The following is a 19,988-nucleotide window of genomic DNA, read 5'->3' as shown; positions in this document are numbered from 1 at the left end:
GCTCTGTGCTTTCACTAATGACCATGTTTGTAGCCTGTTTGTTTATCATAGGGACCAAAAGTCCCTTTTTCAAGTCGCCTCGGTTTAGTGTAGACAGCAAAAAGCTGTGCAGCTACATTTGCCAACACCAAACAGTTATCGTACAATGAAAGCATTAAAATATCACAATGTGTCAATCTGTAATCACTCACGTATAGCATAATAGCCTACAATCACTCCCATTCAGTATTACTGTATGTGATTTACTTCTGTCACTCCACACTTGTTGGACACTGAACCCATAATACGAAAAGCGAGATGCAGCCAGCGATGAATGCCTGCCGCTATGCGGAACAGATCTACCAGGCACACAGGGAAAGGTTACCGCATTTTTAAATTCTATTTTTCTGTCTGAGATTTAGTAGAAAATGTGTCCATTAGACGCAGTTGAATAGCTGGAGTACAATTTAGGAGCGGAGCCCGCGGACATCAAACATTTAGAAGAAGCTTCTCCAGGATAAGTGGCCACATAAAATGCTCTCTGTCTTATTTTTACTTTCAACTTATCCCAGTGATAAAAGTGCTATTGTAATGAATGTAAATATTGGGATTTATACGCCAGTTTTTCTTTTATGACTCGACGCTGTGGAACGTTCTAGCTTCTCTGAGAGATAAATGGCAGCGGGTTCGCTGCATACAGATTCCCACCGGGCAACGGACCTTCATGGTAACGACTTATCTGAGGCACCTTGCATATCTCATTCCACCCACACGTCCAAACCGCAAGCTACGCGCTGCATGATCCATTTGGTAAATGCTGTGTGCACCGTGCGTTCTTTTATCAGCTCTAAATGACCCGTACTTTCCAATTACCTGCTGTAGGATCACAAATATCTGCTGTTTGATCAGTCTAACATTGATTCTGGCTCTACACAAAATGGCCGCATCCTCTCACGGTGTGATGTCACTGGTCCCCAGCCAGCTGATAGGCTGCCTCCATCTGTTCATAGGTCATTTTGGGCTCATTCACGCTTTGCTGTTATTGAATATTTACCACACAAAATTAACTGTAAATAGAAAATAATTGTGGTGCTATGAATAAGTAATATACTGTAGTATCTGCATGTACAGATCAGCTGTTCCTGGCGATGGAAGTACCAACATTTTAGTGTCATTTAAAATATGGGCTAAAAGAATGATTTCCCTAAACCTGCCAAGAGATAAAACTGGTTCTGTGTCAGCACTCTGGTGTTTTTGTCTCACTATGGTCACATGACTGTAAAAAGACGACAGACGCCTCTTTGCATGGGATTGGTATGGATGACCTATGTCCAGCGGAGGGATAATGATAGGCATCGGGATTTCTACGCCTATCACTAGTTCCGTCGGGATTGGACAGTCGGGAAGCCGGCAGTCAGCATTTCGACCGTCGGCTTTTCGACCGTCGGCTTCCTGATTGCATACCCTGTGAAACTTCCTCAGCTTATCAGTGACTGGTCTGTGGCAGGAAACAGAAATGTCTTCCAATAAAACTAGTTTTGTTCTGTTATTTTACTCCCATAATATGCAGTACAGACGGGCAATAGCACTGCATTATAACAATTCAATGTTGGCGAGTTTAGAGTGCTAAATTATAACAACAACAAAAAATAATAATAAAAATAAACTCCATGGACAGATTGGGGAACCATAATAAATAAATCATTCTTCCACGCTGTCCATTGTGCTGTAATAAAACGTCATTATCACTACAAGTGTGAGCCTGTGTCACACACCCTGCGGCACATTAGGAATGCTTCACTTTGCAGTGCATTAGCTCCGCCCTCCTTTAGCTGATTTTTTTATATCTGCCTTAACCCCATATAACCCAGTGGTGTCAGTGTTTTGGGGGATTACGTCTATACGAACAGCGTGCGAGTTGGGGTGATGGTTCTGCCTCATTCCCAGTAATAATTTTGTATTGAGTCCATAACGTTTATGGGCTAATAGCATAAGCCACACAGTCTTCCCAGGTACATAGTTGTTACTCGTAAGATTCTTCGGTGTAAGATTCTTGCGCCAGTAGTTTGCACAGTGGGTGTGAATTGTTGTAATCACGGCGATGTCACAACCTGAGATCCCTTTTCTGTCTGTATTTCATATAAATCACATTCTGTGACGGACATTGGCCATTCAGCATAGCAGAGATCACCATACTCTGCTCTACCATAGGCAAACGCAGGGGGGGTTTCCGTCTGCCTGGAAACCCCCCTCCCCAGCCCACACCATGACAACAATAGAAATAGTAATATAATAGATTGTTACTAGTGCTGCATGTTCTTCTCAGTATCACAAATGAAATAATTAGCACCACATTTGGATCTTTTAACATGTGTCAGCCAATAATAAATACACATGTGCACCAATTATGAGATCTGGAAAACATGCACTGGTAGGGATGCACTGCTATAGAGCCATATATGTCCAGGGCAGTGCTAGGTTCTTCTGTTGCTCCCCCAGACTCCCGGACTTGCTCCCATGCACTGGAATGGTGCCCACATCTAATATAAATACATTCAGCTCAGGCAGGATGGTCCTACTGCCACATCTAATGGCTTACTGTGATCACTGGTCCTGTATATGCTGGAATTATGACACATAATATACTATGTATGACGCATATTAAAGCTGGATAAGTGCAAATTCTACCCTACTTATGGACAGGCCACACTCACTCTAAAATCAGGCATTTGGAAACCCCCCTCCTGCGTTTGCCACTGCTCTACGATGATTGAGAGAGGACAAAGCTATCCGTCACCAGCCTGATTCAGTGATCACACCCCATCTTTTTTGTGTTATTCTCTCATTTTCTAGTTAGATGTCACTTATATGTCATCACTATTTCTATTTATGCCATTACCATGTGAAAGTCATGTTTGTAATATTGGTTTTCTGCATCGTTATCAGTTATACAGATTACCAGCAATTAGTGACTTTATTTTTTCATTCAAAGTTCAAATCTTCCCATGGCCCATGATGAATAGTGGCAAGCGGGAATGTATATTTCCCCTACACAGATACAGTGTCGTTCAGTGGTACGTCATCTCCTGACTCTAGAGTGCCCGGCTACTTTGCCCACTGTGGCGCTGCCTTTACCCCGAGGAGATGGTATCGTCAGGAGGCAGTAACTTGCAGCGCTGTATATGCTCCTCAGTCCAGCAGCCACTGTCATTCTAATTGACATTAATTGGCAGCCTCATTAGCGAGGCCAGAGATTTGATAGCGCCGTAAACAGATAGGCGCACGACTCCGATGCTTTTTTTATGCATATTGAAAAGGTTCCGCTTCAGAAAACAAGGCGCCTGTTATGTAAGTGTATGTATGTAACCCGTCTGCCAGAAGCTGTAAATGAGCATATTCTATAAATCATATAACAAGTGTTTGCCTCTGAAATTGCTGTTTGACAAGATGCAATTATTCTTCCGTCGGGTTAGCTGGTACTATGGCACCACCTATCTAGGTGGCCTGTACAGGACCTCAGTATGCTGTATAGGTCGTGTCTACACCACTGACGGTCAGTAATATATCTATACAGCGCTAAGGTTTATTTAAAAGAAAAAAATTGTGATTCACGATGAATGTAATTGGATTCACATACAGGGATGTAGTTTAAATTCTGGCTGTAGGGAAGCTGGTACTCAGAATGCCAGCATCGGCACCCCAATGGTAAGTAGCTGGGTTAGGGGTTAGGCACTAGGGAGGGAATGGGTATGAAGCCGGTTAATATCCCGATGCCGATAGGGGAGTTAAGTACCCTAACCCTCCCCCTCTCCCCACCCCTAACCCTCCCTTAGTGGTGCCTAACCCTAACCTCCCCCCGGGGGTGCCTAACCCTAACCTCCCCTTCCCACACCCTAAACCTAACCCTCCCAGGGGGTGCCTAACCTCACCCCGGGGGAGCCTAAGCCTAACCCACCCCTCCCCATAGCCTACCCACCCACCCTGGGGGGGTCCTAAGCCTAATCTCCCCCTGGTGCCCCTAAAACTACCCCCGCCCCCCGTGGCTAACATTTTACAGGACCTCGCTTACCTTCATTTTGGTTGACGGTTGTCCGGATTTCGACGCCTATCTTTAGTCCCGGGTCGGGATTCCGACAGCCGGCAGCTCAGCCACTGGTATATTAACTACTTCCCCTAGGGAGGGTTAGGTTTAGGCTGGGTGGAGGGAGGATTAGGGGAACGGTTAAGGATATATACCGACAGGTGTCAATATCCTATCCCTGTCGGGACGCTGGCATCCACATGCAATATATGTATATATTTGTAGTGATGGATTCAGTTTGAGGAAAAACAGAAAGGAAAAGTGAAATAAAAACCATTAAGAGACACAGGTGCTGATAGATGACATAAAGGTGTATAGATGTGATACAGAGCAGAGTCTGAGCCTATTTGGGTTCCCTGCATTCTGACATCCCAGTAAACGAGACGCTCTGTTTCCGATGCGAGCTTGTTCGGAATATATTGTGAGGGATTAGTAGAAATTGGTCCTTCTATGTAATGGGAGCTTGTGAATATTCATGGAGTTAGCTGGCAGAACCTTGGCTGAGAGGCAGCTCATGCAGAATAAATTCATATCGCTTGGTGTTTAAATGTAGTCGGCTCCCCGCAGACCTCTTCATCTCGTCTTGCAGAGATTCAAAACAAAACCCAACTTTGCCACAGAGTACACTGGCAGTACAGCATTATCTGTGCCAGCCAAGCAGCTCTAATACTTTAGCAACACTGGAAAACAATTATTTGCTATAGCAAAAAAGTATTCTAAGCGGTAGTGTTGGGTTGTGAACGGATTCCAAACATTTACAATTATTTTATATGTAAATTGCATTCCTGTAATGCATTGATATCAAAGTATCTGCAAGGGTATACGTTCGGGAAACCGGCGGACGCAATGCCAACCGCCGGCTTCCCGACTGCTTAATCCCGGCGAGGGTTAAATGACAGGCGTCTAAATCTAGACGCCTGTCATTTTACCGACGCCGGGAGACTGGCACCCGGCATCCCGATCAAAGGGATGTCAGGTGCGGACAGACGCGGGGGGGGGGGCGGGGGTTAGGTTTAGGGCGCTCCCCCGGGGGACTTAGGTTTAGGCAGCGGGGAGGGGGTGGTTAGGTTTAGGCACTTAGAGGGGGGATTAGGGTTAGTCACAGGGGGGGGGGAGGTTAGGGTTAGGCACCCTAAAGGAGGGTAAGGATTAGGGGGTAGAATTAGGTTAGTTTATACTTACCTTTAGGACGATCAGGATTTCCTCCTCTGTCGGGCTGCCGCTGTTGGGATTTGAACCATGCGGCCGGCCGTGCATCATACCGAATGCGTTTGCAAGGCAGTGCAAAAATTAGGTGTCGTTGTGCCGAGTGCATTTTGAAAAATTACCTGTGCTTGATTTTGCGCTGTTGGAGGTTCGGACATGTTTGTACTTTCCAGATTTTCACACATCCTGCCAGGAGTCAGGGATCGGGCCTCGGCTTATACAGATGTGTCCACGTAATCTATCCGCAAACCGCTCCAAATAGCCCCATTTAGAGTGCCATTGACTTTGTGATTTAGCTGCACCAACACAATTATCCTGAGTACCTAGTACACTATAAGTGATATAAGACGCAAAATTCAATAAAGATTCACTGAAGAAAATGTACATAATCCGGTGTAAACGGACAAAAGACAGGTCCGATACGAGTGACCCACGCCATTTATCTGTGTGGTTATTCTGCGACCTTTATACCAGTGAGTGTGGTATGAAAAGTCGACATTCAGAATGTCGATAGGTTCTGAATGCCCACAGTCAGAATGTCAACATGGACATTAGGCGGACAAGGAATGTGTCGACGTTCACAAATGTCAACTTTATTAAAAAGTCGACATGTTCTTATTGCCAACCATTTAGCATGTTAACACCGTAATGCGGACATACAGGGGTTTTTGTTTTTTTTTTGCATATTTTAGCCTGACCATAACAATATTACAAGAAGTGTACTGTCGATATTCTAGAGTCAAGATGTTAAATGTCGATGTTTCACTTGTCAGACTTATGAACAGGTCAACGTTTTGACCCGGATCCCATACCAATTCCTTTGTAACAAAGGAAAAAACCTGAACCCCAAGTACCTAGTACACTGTTTCTGAACTAAGACGCAACATTAAGGGAAAAGTATCAACGTTGAGGAAAAAGCGCACAGCACGGGAATTGTGCCAGGCGCCTCACGCCATATGACGCAAAAGGAACAGGAGTATGAGGACACATCTGTATTTCGGTAGAAAACTGAGACGTTTATTTATGGAAGGTGGCCGTTGCACAGCGTCAGATGGTTACACTTTTGCGCAGTGCGTCTCTGCACACCTGGGTTTGTCTTTTGTTTGTTTGGGTTTCTGGATTGCAGAGACCTCACCAAAGACGGAATAGTATTTATGCACCTTGAAGTGTGCTGGGGGAACATCTAGGCGTATTGCCAAAGCAACTTTCGGTGACTCTTTTATTACTTGCATTATTGTACAATTTAATGTTTTGACCTGGGAAACGTGCATTTGTCATGTAAAGTTGTCTGGAAGGTGAAACAACCCCCCCATCAGAATTAAAGGCGGAAACTTTTGAAGATAGAGAACTCTGCAGGCCCCACTAATCAGAAAATACTCTCTCTGAGTGCGTCACACCATGTGCTGCACAGAATACTCCATACATCACCCTCCACCACCGTTCTCTCTCTCTGTATTCATCAATTGTTCATTTAAAGCTCTATTAAAGTTCCTAAATTAACCCCAAGCTACATTTTAAAGCCCCATGGCGACCTTGAGACCTGATTTAAACCATTGCAACAGTTTGTAAACATTTAATAATTTACAGTAGACACATTTTACAATCCCTCACAGTTAACTGCCCTGTTAAAGTCTGTTACTATACTGTGTGGACAACTAGGGACCAGAGAATGTAGGCTAAATACTTATTGCCGCAGTCAGGGGTGCAGCTGGCCACCAATAAGTATGTCAGGCATATTCTGAATACTAATAGGTGGAACCTGTTGGTGCACATGTAGTTGCTTCTCACTGGAGAGAAAGTACCAACCAACCATCTCCTAACTGTCATATTACAGGCTGTTTTTGAAAACTGGCAGTTAGAAACTGATTGGTTAGTACTTTATCTCTTGCCAAGGTTTGATACATTTTCCCCTTAGACAGTAAATAGTACAGTCAAGATATCAACCGACAATACGTGCATATCAATAGTTGCCTGTTACATTCCTGCGCGACGTGTACATTTTATCATTCCACACGTACATACTAAGGGTATTGATGTTTGGAATACACCAAATAGGGATTTGTATTTGGTGCGTCCTAAACATCAATACATTTACCCTTAGTAAGCACAATTCTTAATGTGCGGAACGATAGACAGGACACGTCGTGCAGTGTTGAAAAACCGAAAGTAAAAAAGGTGAAAGTATAATCACAATTCGTAGTGATAAATACACAAGCTTTTCCCTTCCGTTCCCAGTTAAAATGCCTTACACATTATTTAAATTAAACTTTGGTGTGGGCTTTCCTGTGGGCTAAATATCTCGTTAAACTGATCATCTAGAGCCAGTGCACTGGAGGCTGGCAGAATTCATCCAGATTAATGTATCGGAACGTTGCACATGAGAACGCAGAACATTCTGCTGACAGTCATCGCAGTGTTCAAGCTCTCATTAATATTCCGGGATATTTATACCAGCCCAGACAACGGCAAGCGGCAGGCAGACATGTAAGAGGGGGAATGCTGAACACAATGTACAGCTGTAAATCACGGTAAATGTGGTATACATTTAATGGTGTGTTTTCTGTTTAGATCGGTCCCCCTCAATGCGTAGTTGTGCGGGGGTGACACTTGTTAGATGATTATACATGAAAGGACTATCGTTCAACGATACTTAGTTCCCTAAGTGGACGTCAGTCACCTTTGCTGTCCACCTGTCATATCGGTTCCATTATTTACCAAGATTCCCAATCGTCTATACCGTGGGGGTATCTGTCTGCGGCCCAACCGGGTGTGACATGCTGATTCCTTTAATGTGTGATCAGAGCAGGGACTCCAACCCTTGCAACGCCGCGTGTAATGCTGCTTGGCAGCGCTCTGACCAGACCGCAAAGATGAACAACTTCCTTCTAATCCGATGATCAGAAGCTGCTTCCTCGCCACTTCTAAAGCCTTCCGATGGCATTGTACATCTGTTGATTTAATTTACCCTCTCTCTGCTTTGAAGAACGGCATCTGAAACCGCACGGTGGATCCGATGATCAAAAGGAATTCCATCGACATCAGTAATTAGCCAGAAACTCATTTAAATATCATTTTGTCCTTGTATTCATGCCTGTTATCAACACCCAGTGTTGTGAGACGTCAATAAGCAGCTGTCAGTCGTTCTCGTTAGAAGTTCACAACTGTCAGATGTGGACTTGTCTTTAAATTATTATTGTTATTATTATTATTATTATTATAATTATAATAATTGTTATGAGACACAACACTCTGTAATGTAGGCCAAAGAAAAACCATTCCAATGCTTTTACTCTGTTTATTAAACATTCAATAAACCCAGGTGCGATCAGCTGTATTCATGGGTTACATAAGTAATTGGAGACTTCTTAAATACAGTTAATATTTCAATATTCAGTTGGTTAGTGCATTTCTAAGCTTCCTCGTGAAGATCAAGGAATGCTCAAAACAAATCCCCAAAAATGTTATTTAAAAACACCATTTGGGGGTAATCCCCTGGAGCACTGTCAAGTCTGTCATAAACAAATGGAGAATATATGATGTGACTGAGCAGGCCATTCCCACAACCTGAGCATCAGTACAGACCGGGCTCTTTTAGGGAGACTGCCAAGGGGTTTATAAGTTACATTCCATGGTGGAGCTGGGAGAAACCGTCCGTGGGACAAAAATGTCCCAGTCCCACCGCTAATCTGTGTTTTTTAGATGAGCGCGGACGAAAGAAAATCATTGTTGAAGAAAACTCTTGCCTGAAAGTGTGTTGGAGACCAGTATATGTAATGGAGGAAGAGTGTATGCTCTGGGAGCGCCAAGACTGAACTTTCTGGTCTCCTCTCTAAAGACCCAAGTCAGAGGTGCATGCAGTGTCGATGGCGCTCGCAGCTGGCCGATGTTTGAAGTCTGCACGTGTCTGATTAGCTCTGGGTACACGTCACGATGGTTAGCGCCGGGAGACGCAGAACAAGTTTGGAAACAAAGAACCGTGAAGATGCTTCGCAGATGCTATCATGATACATCTCTGCCTCGTATACTGAGAACATGTCAGAATAGAAGTGGATGGAGCAAGGGGTTGGGTATGGGATGCCGGCCCTCGGGATACTGGTGGTCAAAATCCCGACACTGGCATCCCGACAGGGTTAGGATACCGACACCTCTCGGTAGGTATCCTAACGTTTCTCCAACCCCTAACCCTGCCTAAACATAATCCCCCTTCACACCCTAAACCTAACCCTCCGCTAGTGCCTAATCCTCCCCCTAACCCCGCGACTTACCTTCGGGATGCCTGCGCTCAGATTCTGACAGGTGTCGGAATTCCGGTGCCGGTATTTTAAGCGCCAGCATCCCACTTGCCGGGATATTGACTGCATCCCCGGAGCAAGTTATACCTCTTTTCCACCAAACTCCCAGGTCCAGCCCGGGACACTGAACACTGGTTTCAAGCCGTGTCACAGTAGCTTGAGCCCCGCTGGCAATCCCAGGCTGGACCCGGAATATTGCCGGGGCTTACCTCTGCCGGCGCTTGCCAATTACATCATCTCCAAGAGCCAGGAAATGTGGCTCTCTATATGCTGTGAACGGGACCCGAGTCGGATGATCCAGGATACCCGTTCCCACTGAGCCTTACCCAAGTAAAACCCTGCATGAGACCCAGGAAGAAATGCTGGGTCAGTGGACCCGGGATTTTTCCCTAAAAGCCTTTTCCACTGAGCCGCGACCTGAGTTGACAGGGCGTTTTTGTGGCGTGGAAAAGGGGTATACCAGACAAGTCTTGGAGGAAAACCTGCTACAGTCTGAGAGACCTCGGTCTTGGGACCATGTTAATATTCCCGTAACACAATGAACCAAAGCATACATCAAACGCCGCGTTGGACTGGCTCATACACTAGTAATGTGACATTTGTAAAAAATGTTTAATAATTATTAATAAAATAAAAAACATGTTTTCTTTTTAAATTAATATTAATATAATTATTTGTAATACTTTTGTACCCCCCTTTGCAGATCTAAACGCACATTGCAGCTTTAAGAGCATGAAATGTATTATCCATAAGATTATATGTCCTACGTGCATGGCTTGTTGTGTCCTATGCCGTAGGAATTCCGTCCCCCCTCACATTTCCTCCTCCGGTTCTGGCATCCCGGCTGTTCCTCCGCAGCTCGGATTGATTGGCAAACAGAAAATTCTTCTCATCCGTAATAAAGTTTTTTTTAGCTTTCAAGAACAGCTGATTGTATCTGGTCCCGGCGATAAGGAATGACTGACAGAAGTGCACTGTCTGACTCCGATACAGCGATTGCTGTAGAAATGGGTTTTAGAATATTCAGGGAGTTCTCAAGCTGAACACCAGAGTACATCCTCATTAAGTACTGTGTTCATCATACCTGTCTACTATAGTATCATCAATCATTACTGTCTCTTCTGGGCTTCATTGCTGTAAGCAAACTTTCAAATGAAATGATGAGTGCATCCCGTGTAGGTTTACTAAAGGGATGTAGTCACAATATCGACCGTTACCAATGTCGACTTTGAACATGTCGGTATCTGCAGAATGTTGGCTTGTTGACATTCTGCAAGGATCAGAGGGTTAGTTTTAGGCTGTGGCAGCGGCCAGTAAGAGTTAGGCACCAGGAATGGTTAGGGTTAGCAATACTCACCGCCAAAATCGCCGCAGGATCCGCTGGAAGTCATTCGGATGCCACCGCCAGACCCAGAGGACACCGCTGGAGTTGCCGTACCAGGTAAGTCACCACTAGACCACCAGGGACATTTTGCCGACATTCTAATCATGTCAACATTTCATCAGAGGCCACATGATTTATGTCAACAAGATATACCACACCCTTACTAAAGAGTTTGAGCCTTTTGTAATTTGCTTTCTTTTCTTCCTTGCGACTCTGTATCAGATGTTAGTAGCAGTGGCAGCACTTGGGTCCCTGTCTCTGTACAGTAACTCACCTCGCTCTACTTCCAACTCACAATGGCCCTCATTCAGACCCGCTCGCAGGCGCTATGAGCTCGCAGGCAGGTCGATGGTGAGGGCCTGCGTGCGCAAACCCCGGAGCGAGTGACAAATTCACTCGCTCCGGGGCTCACTACAAATGGGACAGCTGTCAATGTTGAACGACAGCTCGCCCCGTTTTGTAGATGGGGTGGGCGGACAAACGGAGGCGTTCCTGAAGGAACGCCTGCCGTTTGTAGGCGGCCCTACTGACATCACCAGTGATGTCAGTAGGGAGCTTCCTGCTCTGTTAGACCAAGGGTCTCGTCGCAAGCCCTGATGGTCGCGATGGTCTCGACCATTGCGACCATCACCTGGTCGCTCTCTAAAGCTGTGGGTGGTCACCCACAGCTTAGCAAGAGGCCAGGAGGGGGGTCTCAGCTGGGTCGCAACCTGGTTGGACCCGTGTACAAAATCCCGGGTGCGAGCCGGCATTGCGGTGTGAAAGGGGTACAACTGACTCATCAACGACAAGCCCAAACCCCTAGACCTAGAAACATGAAAATTGGAGAGAATATTCTTTCTATGATGTAGGTGCCCACTAAGAAGGGATTTTTCAAAATTCAACTCCTAAGGGGGTGATAATGGGTAAAGTGTTTCCTCCCCCTGTGCAATGTCCTGACTGTCTCATCGTGGCTGTAACACAGTTCATTTTCAAACACCAACTGTCACCCCAAGTGCTTCCAAACATCACTGGCAGTTGGTGTGTCTCCCCTATATGAATAGTGAGGGAAGGGAATGTGTTACTACAGAGGGGAGAGAGAAAAATTATTGGTTAAAATTATTTAACCAATAATGTTTCACGTAGCTCATACGTGTATCCCAGAGGCTTTCAGTCAGTTGGCACCTAGTCAATACACTTATAAATGGAGGAAGAAACACAATCTAGTCTAACAATGCTGCTTGAGCAGGTTGTCCCTATTTGTGGATGATAGTTTCATCAGGCTCTTATGTGGCAGCTTTTGAGTATTTATGCCTCTCTGATAGTAGCAGAGAAGTGTAATTACTGACAGTGCAACGCAGATGCGGAACCTCTGTATATTGGTGTCAGCCCTGTGCTGTGAGCTTATTGCCAGTCAGATTCTTATAGCACAGGCAGAAGAATGTGTTACTATAGAGGTGAGGGAGGGGAATGTCAGATGTGTTACTAAGGGATGAGGGGAAGGGAATGTATTACAACACGGGTGAGGGAAGGGAATGTGTTACTATAGAGGTGAGCTGGGGTAATGTGTTACTCCAGAGGTAAGGGAGGGATTGTATTTCTACACAGGTGAAGAAAGGGAATGTCGAATGTTTTACAACATGGGCGAGGGAGGGGAATGTGTTACTACAGGGGTGAGCAGGGTAATGTATTCCTACAGAGGTGAGGGAGTGGAATGTATTATTACAGAAGTGAGGGAGGGTAATGTCTTACTAAAGCAGTAAGGGAGGAGATGCATTACTATAGAGGCGAAGGATTGATGTGTTAGTGGAGTGGTGAGTGGTAAGCTGGAAATGGATTTACTCACCCATCAGTCATAACAGGTGAGAGAGGAAAATGTGTTACTACACAGGTGAGGGAGGGAAATGTCAAATATGTTACTACGGCGTGAAGGAAGCAAATGTTTTACAAATTGGGCGAGTGAGGGGGATGTGTTAGTACAGGGGTGAGGGAGGGTAATGCTTTACTACAGAGGTGAGTGGGGGTAATGTGATACAGAGATGAGGGAGGGGAATAAATTACTACAGGAATAAATGTGTTACTACATGTGTGAGGGAGGTATTGTATTTGTACACAGGTGAGGGAGGAGAATAGTTTACTATAGATGTGAGTGAGGGTAATGTGTTACTATTCTCCTCCCTCACCTGTGTAGAAATACAATACATCCCTCACAATTGTAGTATTTCTACCCAGGTGAGGGACGGGAGTGTTGAATGTGTTACAACGTGGTCGAGGGAGGGAAATGTGTTACTTACTACAGAGGTGAGTAAGTATAATGTGTTACTACGGGATGTAGTTATCAGACCGGCGGACGGCATGCCGCAGGTCTGAATCCCTATGCTGAAAGCCCGACACGGCACTTAAGATAGGCGTCGAAATATCGATGCCTATCTTAATCCCAACGCCCGAATACAAAAGAACGCCAGCCTGAAAAAGGTAAGTCCGGGGCGCCCTTAGCGGTTAGCCGCGGGCGGGAGGGGGGGGAGTGTTAGGTTTAGGCAGTGTAGCGGGGTTTGGGTTAGGTCTTTTTTTGCTGGGGAGGTTAGGGTTAGGCACCCCGGGGGGGAGGGTTAGGCACCCCGGGGGGGAGGGTTAGGGTTAGGCACCAAGGGGAGAGGGTTAGGTTTAGGCACGAAGGGGGGAGACTTACGTTTAGGCACTAACGGGGAGGGTTAGGCTACTAGAAGGGAGGGTTAGGGGGAGAAGGAGAAAGGGTAAGTATTCTTACCCGACCCCTGTCGGGATGCCGCTTTTGGTATTTTGACAGGAGGCATCATTCCGTTATTACAGAGGTGAGGGAGTGGAATGTGTTAGTACACAGGTGAGGGATTGTAATGTCTTACAGTGATGCATTACTACAGAGGTGAAGGATTAATGTGTTACTGGAGTGGTGAGATAAAAATGAAAACAGTAAATATCTAAGGTCTACCTGGGTGAAACTGGGTACATCAGCTAGTATTGAATAAGAATGTTGGTGATTTGCAACTGACATCTCGCGGATCAGAAATACCTCGGAAGCGATGACTTATCTGACTTAGTTACAGTATAAGTGACTGATGTTAATCAGCTTTCAGTAACTGTCACACCTGCAGCAGGAACGCGGGTGATGTGATAATAAACTATGCTGGAATAAGGTGCAGTCAATTTAAATCCATTTCATGTTTGTTACAGGAACAGGACTGCTGACAGATGCGTCCTTCTCTATGAGTGTTACCGCTGTCTGTCGTGGTGCTGGAAGTAGCTGTGTATTCAGTGTTTAGTTACTTACTGGCTAATGCGCATTTATTTTTCCTCTATTTAACAGGTTATTGTTGTGGGATTGTGATGATCGGAGTTACAGTTACTACATCGAGGTTTCTATCAATCAGCAGCAGTGGACAATGGTGGCTGATAGGACGAAAGTTCCCTGCAGGTATGTTCATACCCAATACACAATCTTCCAGGAAGGTTAATTCTATTTTATGTGTTGGTATGATCCAAGTGAGATTTTTTAGTAACATTATATAGAAATCACTATGACTTTAATGACATTAATTTATTGTATTGCCTGATTTTATAGTGGCGTGCAGTACCTTCTCCCAGCCAGCAGATGTCAGTGTTGCAATGACAGTTGATAAAAAAGCCAATTAGACGCCTTCATTGATAAGTTTGCTGACAGCGTGGTCTGGTAATAGTATTACTTGGTGCAGCAATGGTAGCACTTGGTGCAGAGTATCTTGTGCAGGGGAGTGTGTCATGCTGTATGCCCGTGGTACTGTCAGCTTACAGCCCACTAAGTTGCTTTTGCCTCTGCCGTGTACTTTTCAGCAGCTATTGGTTCCGTCTCCACTATCTAGACAACACTTAGCCCTTATTAGGCAGTGTCTAATTTCAGGCCAGTATAAAATCCGGCTTGTAAAGGTTACGTTGGTGTGATGGATCCCGGATGATGTCGCTGAGACAGAGAAAAGTCTACTGTCAAGTCCTGGAACAAAGAAACGTGTTATTCTGCTCTTTGGGCTGATGTACTGAAACCAGTGTCTATATTTATAATCCGCTCCTCAAAGCTCAGTCAGACAGCCGGGTCCTCTTTACGTCTCTTCTTACTTCCAGGGAACTATCAGCCTGCTCTCGCTGCCTCCCTAACAGAAGCCAATTAGCGTTACGCACTGATGTCATTGTCATCCTCTAAATGCCGCGTGTAGATTTATTTCTCTCCTCACTATTCTCCGCATAAAATAACAATAATGAAAGCCTTCCTTTTTTCTTCGCTTTATTTTGTCTTAAAGGGCAAACATTTTATGATAAGTTTGCCGGCGTCTCCTGGCCCCGAGTCATATGGCAGTAATGTCTTTCACATTGTCAGCGATGTAAATAGGGCGTCCGCCAGTAATTAGGCATCAGATCCTCAGCTAGCTGACCTTTCTTTTCTGGCAAATAGCAGCCGGCATTGTAGCAGATTATTCTGTGAAAGTAGTGGCATAAATATCTGCAGATTGCCCCTAATAGTCTCTGGGTTTTCAGAGTATTTCTGTGCAGCCAGAGGTAATGTGTGAAGCTTTAGAGTGCAGCTTTAATCAGTGCTTGGAATGTTGGAGTAAAGTCATGGTTAAATATAAGAGTGCAGCCATAGAATAGGGTTAGGATATTACAGTTTAGCCATAGATAATGCTCGGAGTATTAGAGTGCAGCCATAGTTAGTGCTATGAGTTTTAGAGTGCAGCTATAGGTCATGCTCAGAGTATTAAAAAGCAGCCATAGCTAATTCTCAAAGTATTAGAGTACAACTCTAGGTCAGGCTCAGAGTATTCAAATGTAGCCATAGGTAATGCTGGGAGTATTAGAGTTCAGTTATAAATAATCCTGTGAGTATTCGCGTTCAGCTTGCTTGGAGTATTAGAGTGCAGCCGTAGGTAATGCTCAGACTATTATAGTGCAGTTAGGGAAAATGCTGGAAGGATTAGAGTAGAGTGCAGCCACAGGTATTGTGGGGAGTGTCAGAGTGATCGCATAGGTAATGCTGGGAGTATTAGAATGTAGCCTTAGGTAATGCTGGGAGTATTAGAATGTAGTGCTGGGAGTATTAGAGCACAGCCTTCGGTAATGTTTGGAGCATTAGAGAGCAACCATAGTAAATGCCCAGAGTATTAGAATGCAATCATAAGTGACGTGTGGAGCATTAGAGTGCAGCTATAGTTATTGCTCCTAGACAGACATTTCTGGCTGGACTTATACAGTAACAGACTGTGAGAAGATTCAGCTCCATACGGCTGAAATAACTATAGACCGGAATACTGAGAAGATAGAAATGTTCTTTATTCATTGCGCTATGTGAAGATTTTCTAATTATAAAGTTTAATTAACTCTTATTTTATTTTTTTTCTGCTTTAGATTAAATGAATTAAATATTATCAGACTTTGTGGCGCTCTCTCCAAATTACCTTTAGTATATCGCTGTCTGATTTTACTTTTATGTCTACTTTATTCATCTGGAATTTTTTTGTGTATAGTTTATTGAAAAGCAGTAAAGACCTTGTAGCGTTTTTTAGTATGATTGTTAGAGCTGATCTATAATCATGAACAATTTTGGCTCAGTAATGCACATCGAAACCATCTGTCTACTCCCTTCCCTGTACTCTCAGCACCTCCCTAATGCCACTGACATTGCCTAGAAAGCAATATGCCAGATTCTTTACCAAATGTAACCTCTTCAAAAAATAAAGAATTCTAAGTGTCTGATAGGAAAGGACATGCACACGTGTAGTGTCTGATAGGAAAGGACATGCACACGTGTAGTGTCTGATAGGAAAGGACATGCACATGTGTAGTGTCTGATAGGAAAGGACATGCACATGTGTAGTGTCTGATAGGAAAGGACATGCACATGTGTAGTGTCTGATAGGAAAGGACATGCACATGTGTAGTGTCTGATAGGAAAGGACATGCACATGTGTAGTGTCTGATAGGAAAGGACATGCACATGTGTAGTGTCTGATAGGAAAGGACATGCACATGTGTAGTGTCTGATAGGAAAGGACATGCACATGTGTAGTGTCTGATAGGAAAGGACATGCACATGTGTAGTGTCTGATAGGAAAGGACATGCACACGTGTAGTGTCTGATAGGAAAGGACATGCACACGTGTAGTGTCTGATAGGAAAGGACATGCACACGTGTAGTGTCTGATAGGAAAGGACATGCACACGTGTAGTGTCTGATAGGAAAGGACATGCACACGTGTAGTGTCTGATAGGAAAGGACATGCACACGTGTAGTGTCTGATAGGAAAGGACATGCACACGTGTAGTGTCTGATAGGAAAGGACATGCACACGTGTAGTGTCTGATAGGAAAGGACATGCACACGTGTAGTGTCTGATAGGAAAGGACATGCACACGTGTAGTGTCTGATAGGAAAGGACATGCACACGTGTAGTGTCTGATAGGAAAGGACATGCACACGTGTAGTGTCTGATAGGAAAGGACATGCACACGTGTAGTGTCTGATAGGAAAGGACATGCACACGTGTAGTGTCTGATAGGAAAGGACATGCACACGTGTAGTGTCTGATAGGAAAGGACATGCACACGTGTAGTGTCTGATAGGAAAGGACATGCACACGTGTAGTGTCTGATAGGAAAGGACATGCACACGTGTAGTGTCTGATAGGAAAGGACATGCACACGTGTAGTGTCTGATAGGAAAGGACATGCACACGTGTAGTGTCTGATAGGAAAGGACATGCACACGTGTAGTGTCTGATAGGAAAGGACATGCACACGTGTAGTGTCTGATAGGAAAGGACATGCACACGTGTAGTGTCTGATAGGAAAGGACATGCACACGTGTAGTGTCTGATAGGAAAGGACATGCACATGTGTAGTGTCTGATAGGAAAGGACATGCACATGTGTAGTGTCTGATAGGAAAGGACATGCACACGTGTAGTGTCTGATAGGAAAGGACATGCACATGTGTTGTCGGAATTTCAGCTTCTCGGAGTTATGGAATACTCAATTTTTTCTTTTTAATCTGCTATAATGGCTGCTTATTCTTTCTTCTCTTTTTATTTTTCTTAGTGTAACAGTGGCATTAGGGGAGGGTTCGCCAGCTAAGGGTATGGAAGAGACTGACTTTTAAAGAATAAATAAGGATAAGTATTTCTAGACCATGTGTCTGGCAAGAAGCATCAGGGCTGGGTGGATTGTAGAGGTCAATATTAAACAGCAAGTAGAGCTGACCGTTGACATTTCAATATAACAAACATTTTGTGTCTGTGCTTTATTGAATGGAGTAAATAACCTGAAATAACTATATATTACCACCATGCTCTATCTTATCCCTTTGAAGCAGGATAGGTGTTAGGTGGTGCTCCTCTATCTGAGTTGTGGCATGTGAATGACAGACTTGCAGACCTGATTTGTACGGTGTTCTCCCCAGGCTGTTTATTTTATTTTTTTTGGTGCAGTCCGCCTGGTAAGAAACCCCCTGGCGTCCGGCACTCTCTCGTCGCGTTTTGAGTTTTGGTTGTCCTTTAATTACTCATTGTTATGGGTCATTTAACTGCAACACATTTGGGCATTTTATTCTGGATTTCCCGGTAACCAGTTTATTTAACCAATAATGTTTCACGTAGCTCATACGCGTATCCCAGGGGCTTTCAGTCAGTTGGCACCTACACAATACACTTATAAATGGAGGAAGATACACAATCTAGTCTAACAATGCTGCTGGGGCAGGTTGTCCCTATTTGTGGATGATAGTTTCATCAGGCTCTTATGTGGCATTATGTGGGATGCTGAACCTCTTTGTATTGGTGTCAGCCCTGTGCTGTGAGCTCATTGTCAGATTCCTTCAGCTCAGGCTCGGAGAGCATCACAGTGACTCCTGTATACATAGTCTCCATATGTATATTTCTCTCTCTCATCGCAGATAATGCTGGGCAGATCTTTTCAAAGAGACCTAAATAAATGTGTTCCTTATTTTCTTCACAATCCTGTCTTCTATGTTTTGTCGCAATAGAGTAATAGGAGCACTTGGTGCTGGGACTATAAGCTCCAGGATTCTGATGAATACATTATTCAAATTTAGAGACCAAAGAGGGCTGGGAACTTTTACAGCATTCTCAACTGTTCCGATTCCATTAAATCCACCATGTTTGGTCGCTGTAGAGGACTTGGCCTGTTTGGTGGTTTCTGTTGATTTTCTTGTTCATCCAACACTCACAGATATTGTTTTGGGATTGCACCAGTTACTATTCTTCATTCTCCCCTCATCTCACTTTTACTGTATTAGTTTTTGGTTCACCAAGTCTTCTATCACTTTACATTTCTTATGGCTAAGCAGCATTGTTAGTGTTCCAAGACGACGGCATAAACTATTACTCTCAATACAAAATGCTCTGCTTCTGAACTTTGCTATCGCACTTACCTATGTTGGAACGATTAATTGACGACGAGGAGAAGAGTTCAGCTCAGGTAACTAGACCATGTAGATAAGTGGTAGAGTAAGGATTGGAGCATTGTGTTTCTTAGGGGAAGGGTCATGTTGGAAAGGTCGGCCCTCAGTCACTCAAACGCTGGTATCCAATCTCCGTGTTTTCTCTGTTTCCTAATTTCATTTATTCTACATTAAGTTTCTGTTTGAGGGAGGATTGTTATAATTTCTGCTCCAGTCCTAACAAGCTATCCTATAGCATATAATGAACATGTTCTGTATTCCTTTCTCTGAAGAGAGTAACGATAAGTACTGGAGCCTGGTTAACACCGTTGTTGACTTTACGGTAAACCTATGCTTTGTAGATGTGGATAATTTCTGTACCATATATTTAGGGGGAGTCCCCTTACATGGCTGATGTCTGTGATCCTCACTGATGTAAGCTATTTACTGGCTCCAAGACAGGTTGATCAGATCCCCATAAAAAGTCTTCCTAAATATGAAGATGTCCAAACTGGACGTTCTAATGCAAGCTGATTTAATATGATATTTAATATCTTATTTTGAAGCCTTTATTATAGCAAATACCCAATAATGTTACATTTTCTAACAC

At 44.2% G+C, this 19,988-nt stretch overlaps 1 protein-coding gene across 1 annotated transcript in view; it reads left to right on the top strand.

The window, feature by feature from the left end:
* Positions 1 to 19,988, top strand: part of BTBD9 (BTB domain containing 9) — a 216,918-nt gene that overhangs the window by 163,970 nt on the left and 32,960 nt on the right. The window contains exon 9 of the mRNA XM_088445317.1: positions 14,265 to 14,372. Coding sequence (XP_088301443.1) covers positions 14,265 to 14,372 — 108 coding nt within the window. The remainder of the gene's footprint in view (positions 1 to 14,264; positions 14,373 to 19,988) is intronic.

Source organism: Taudactylus pleione, unplaced genomic scaffold, assembly GCF_031769625.1.
Source record: "Taudactylus pleione unplaced genomic scaffold, aTauple2 ptg000378l, whole genome shotgun sequence".
In the NCBI taxonomy this organism is placed as follows: Eukaryota; Metazoa; Chordata; class Amphibia; order Anura; family Myobatrachidae; genus Taudactylus; species Taudactylus pleione.
Note: the sequence above shows the minus strand (reverse complement) of the source record. Positions and strands in the feature narration are given on the sequence as shown.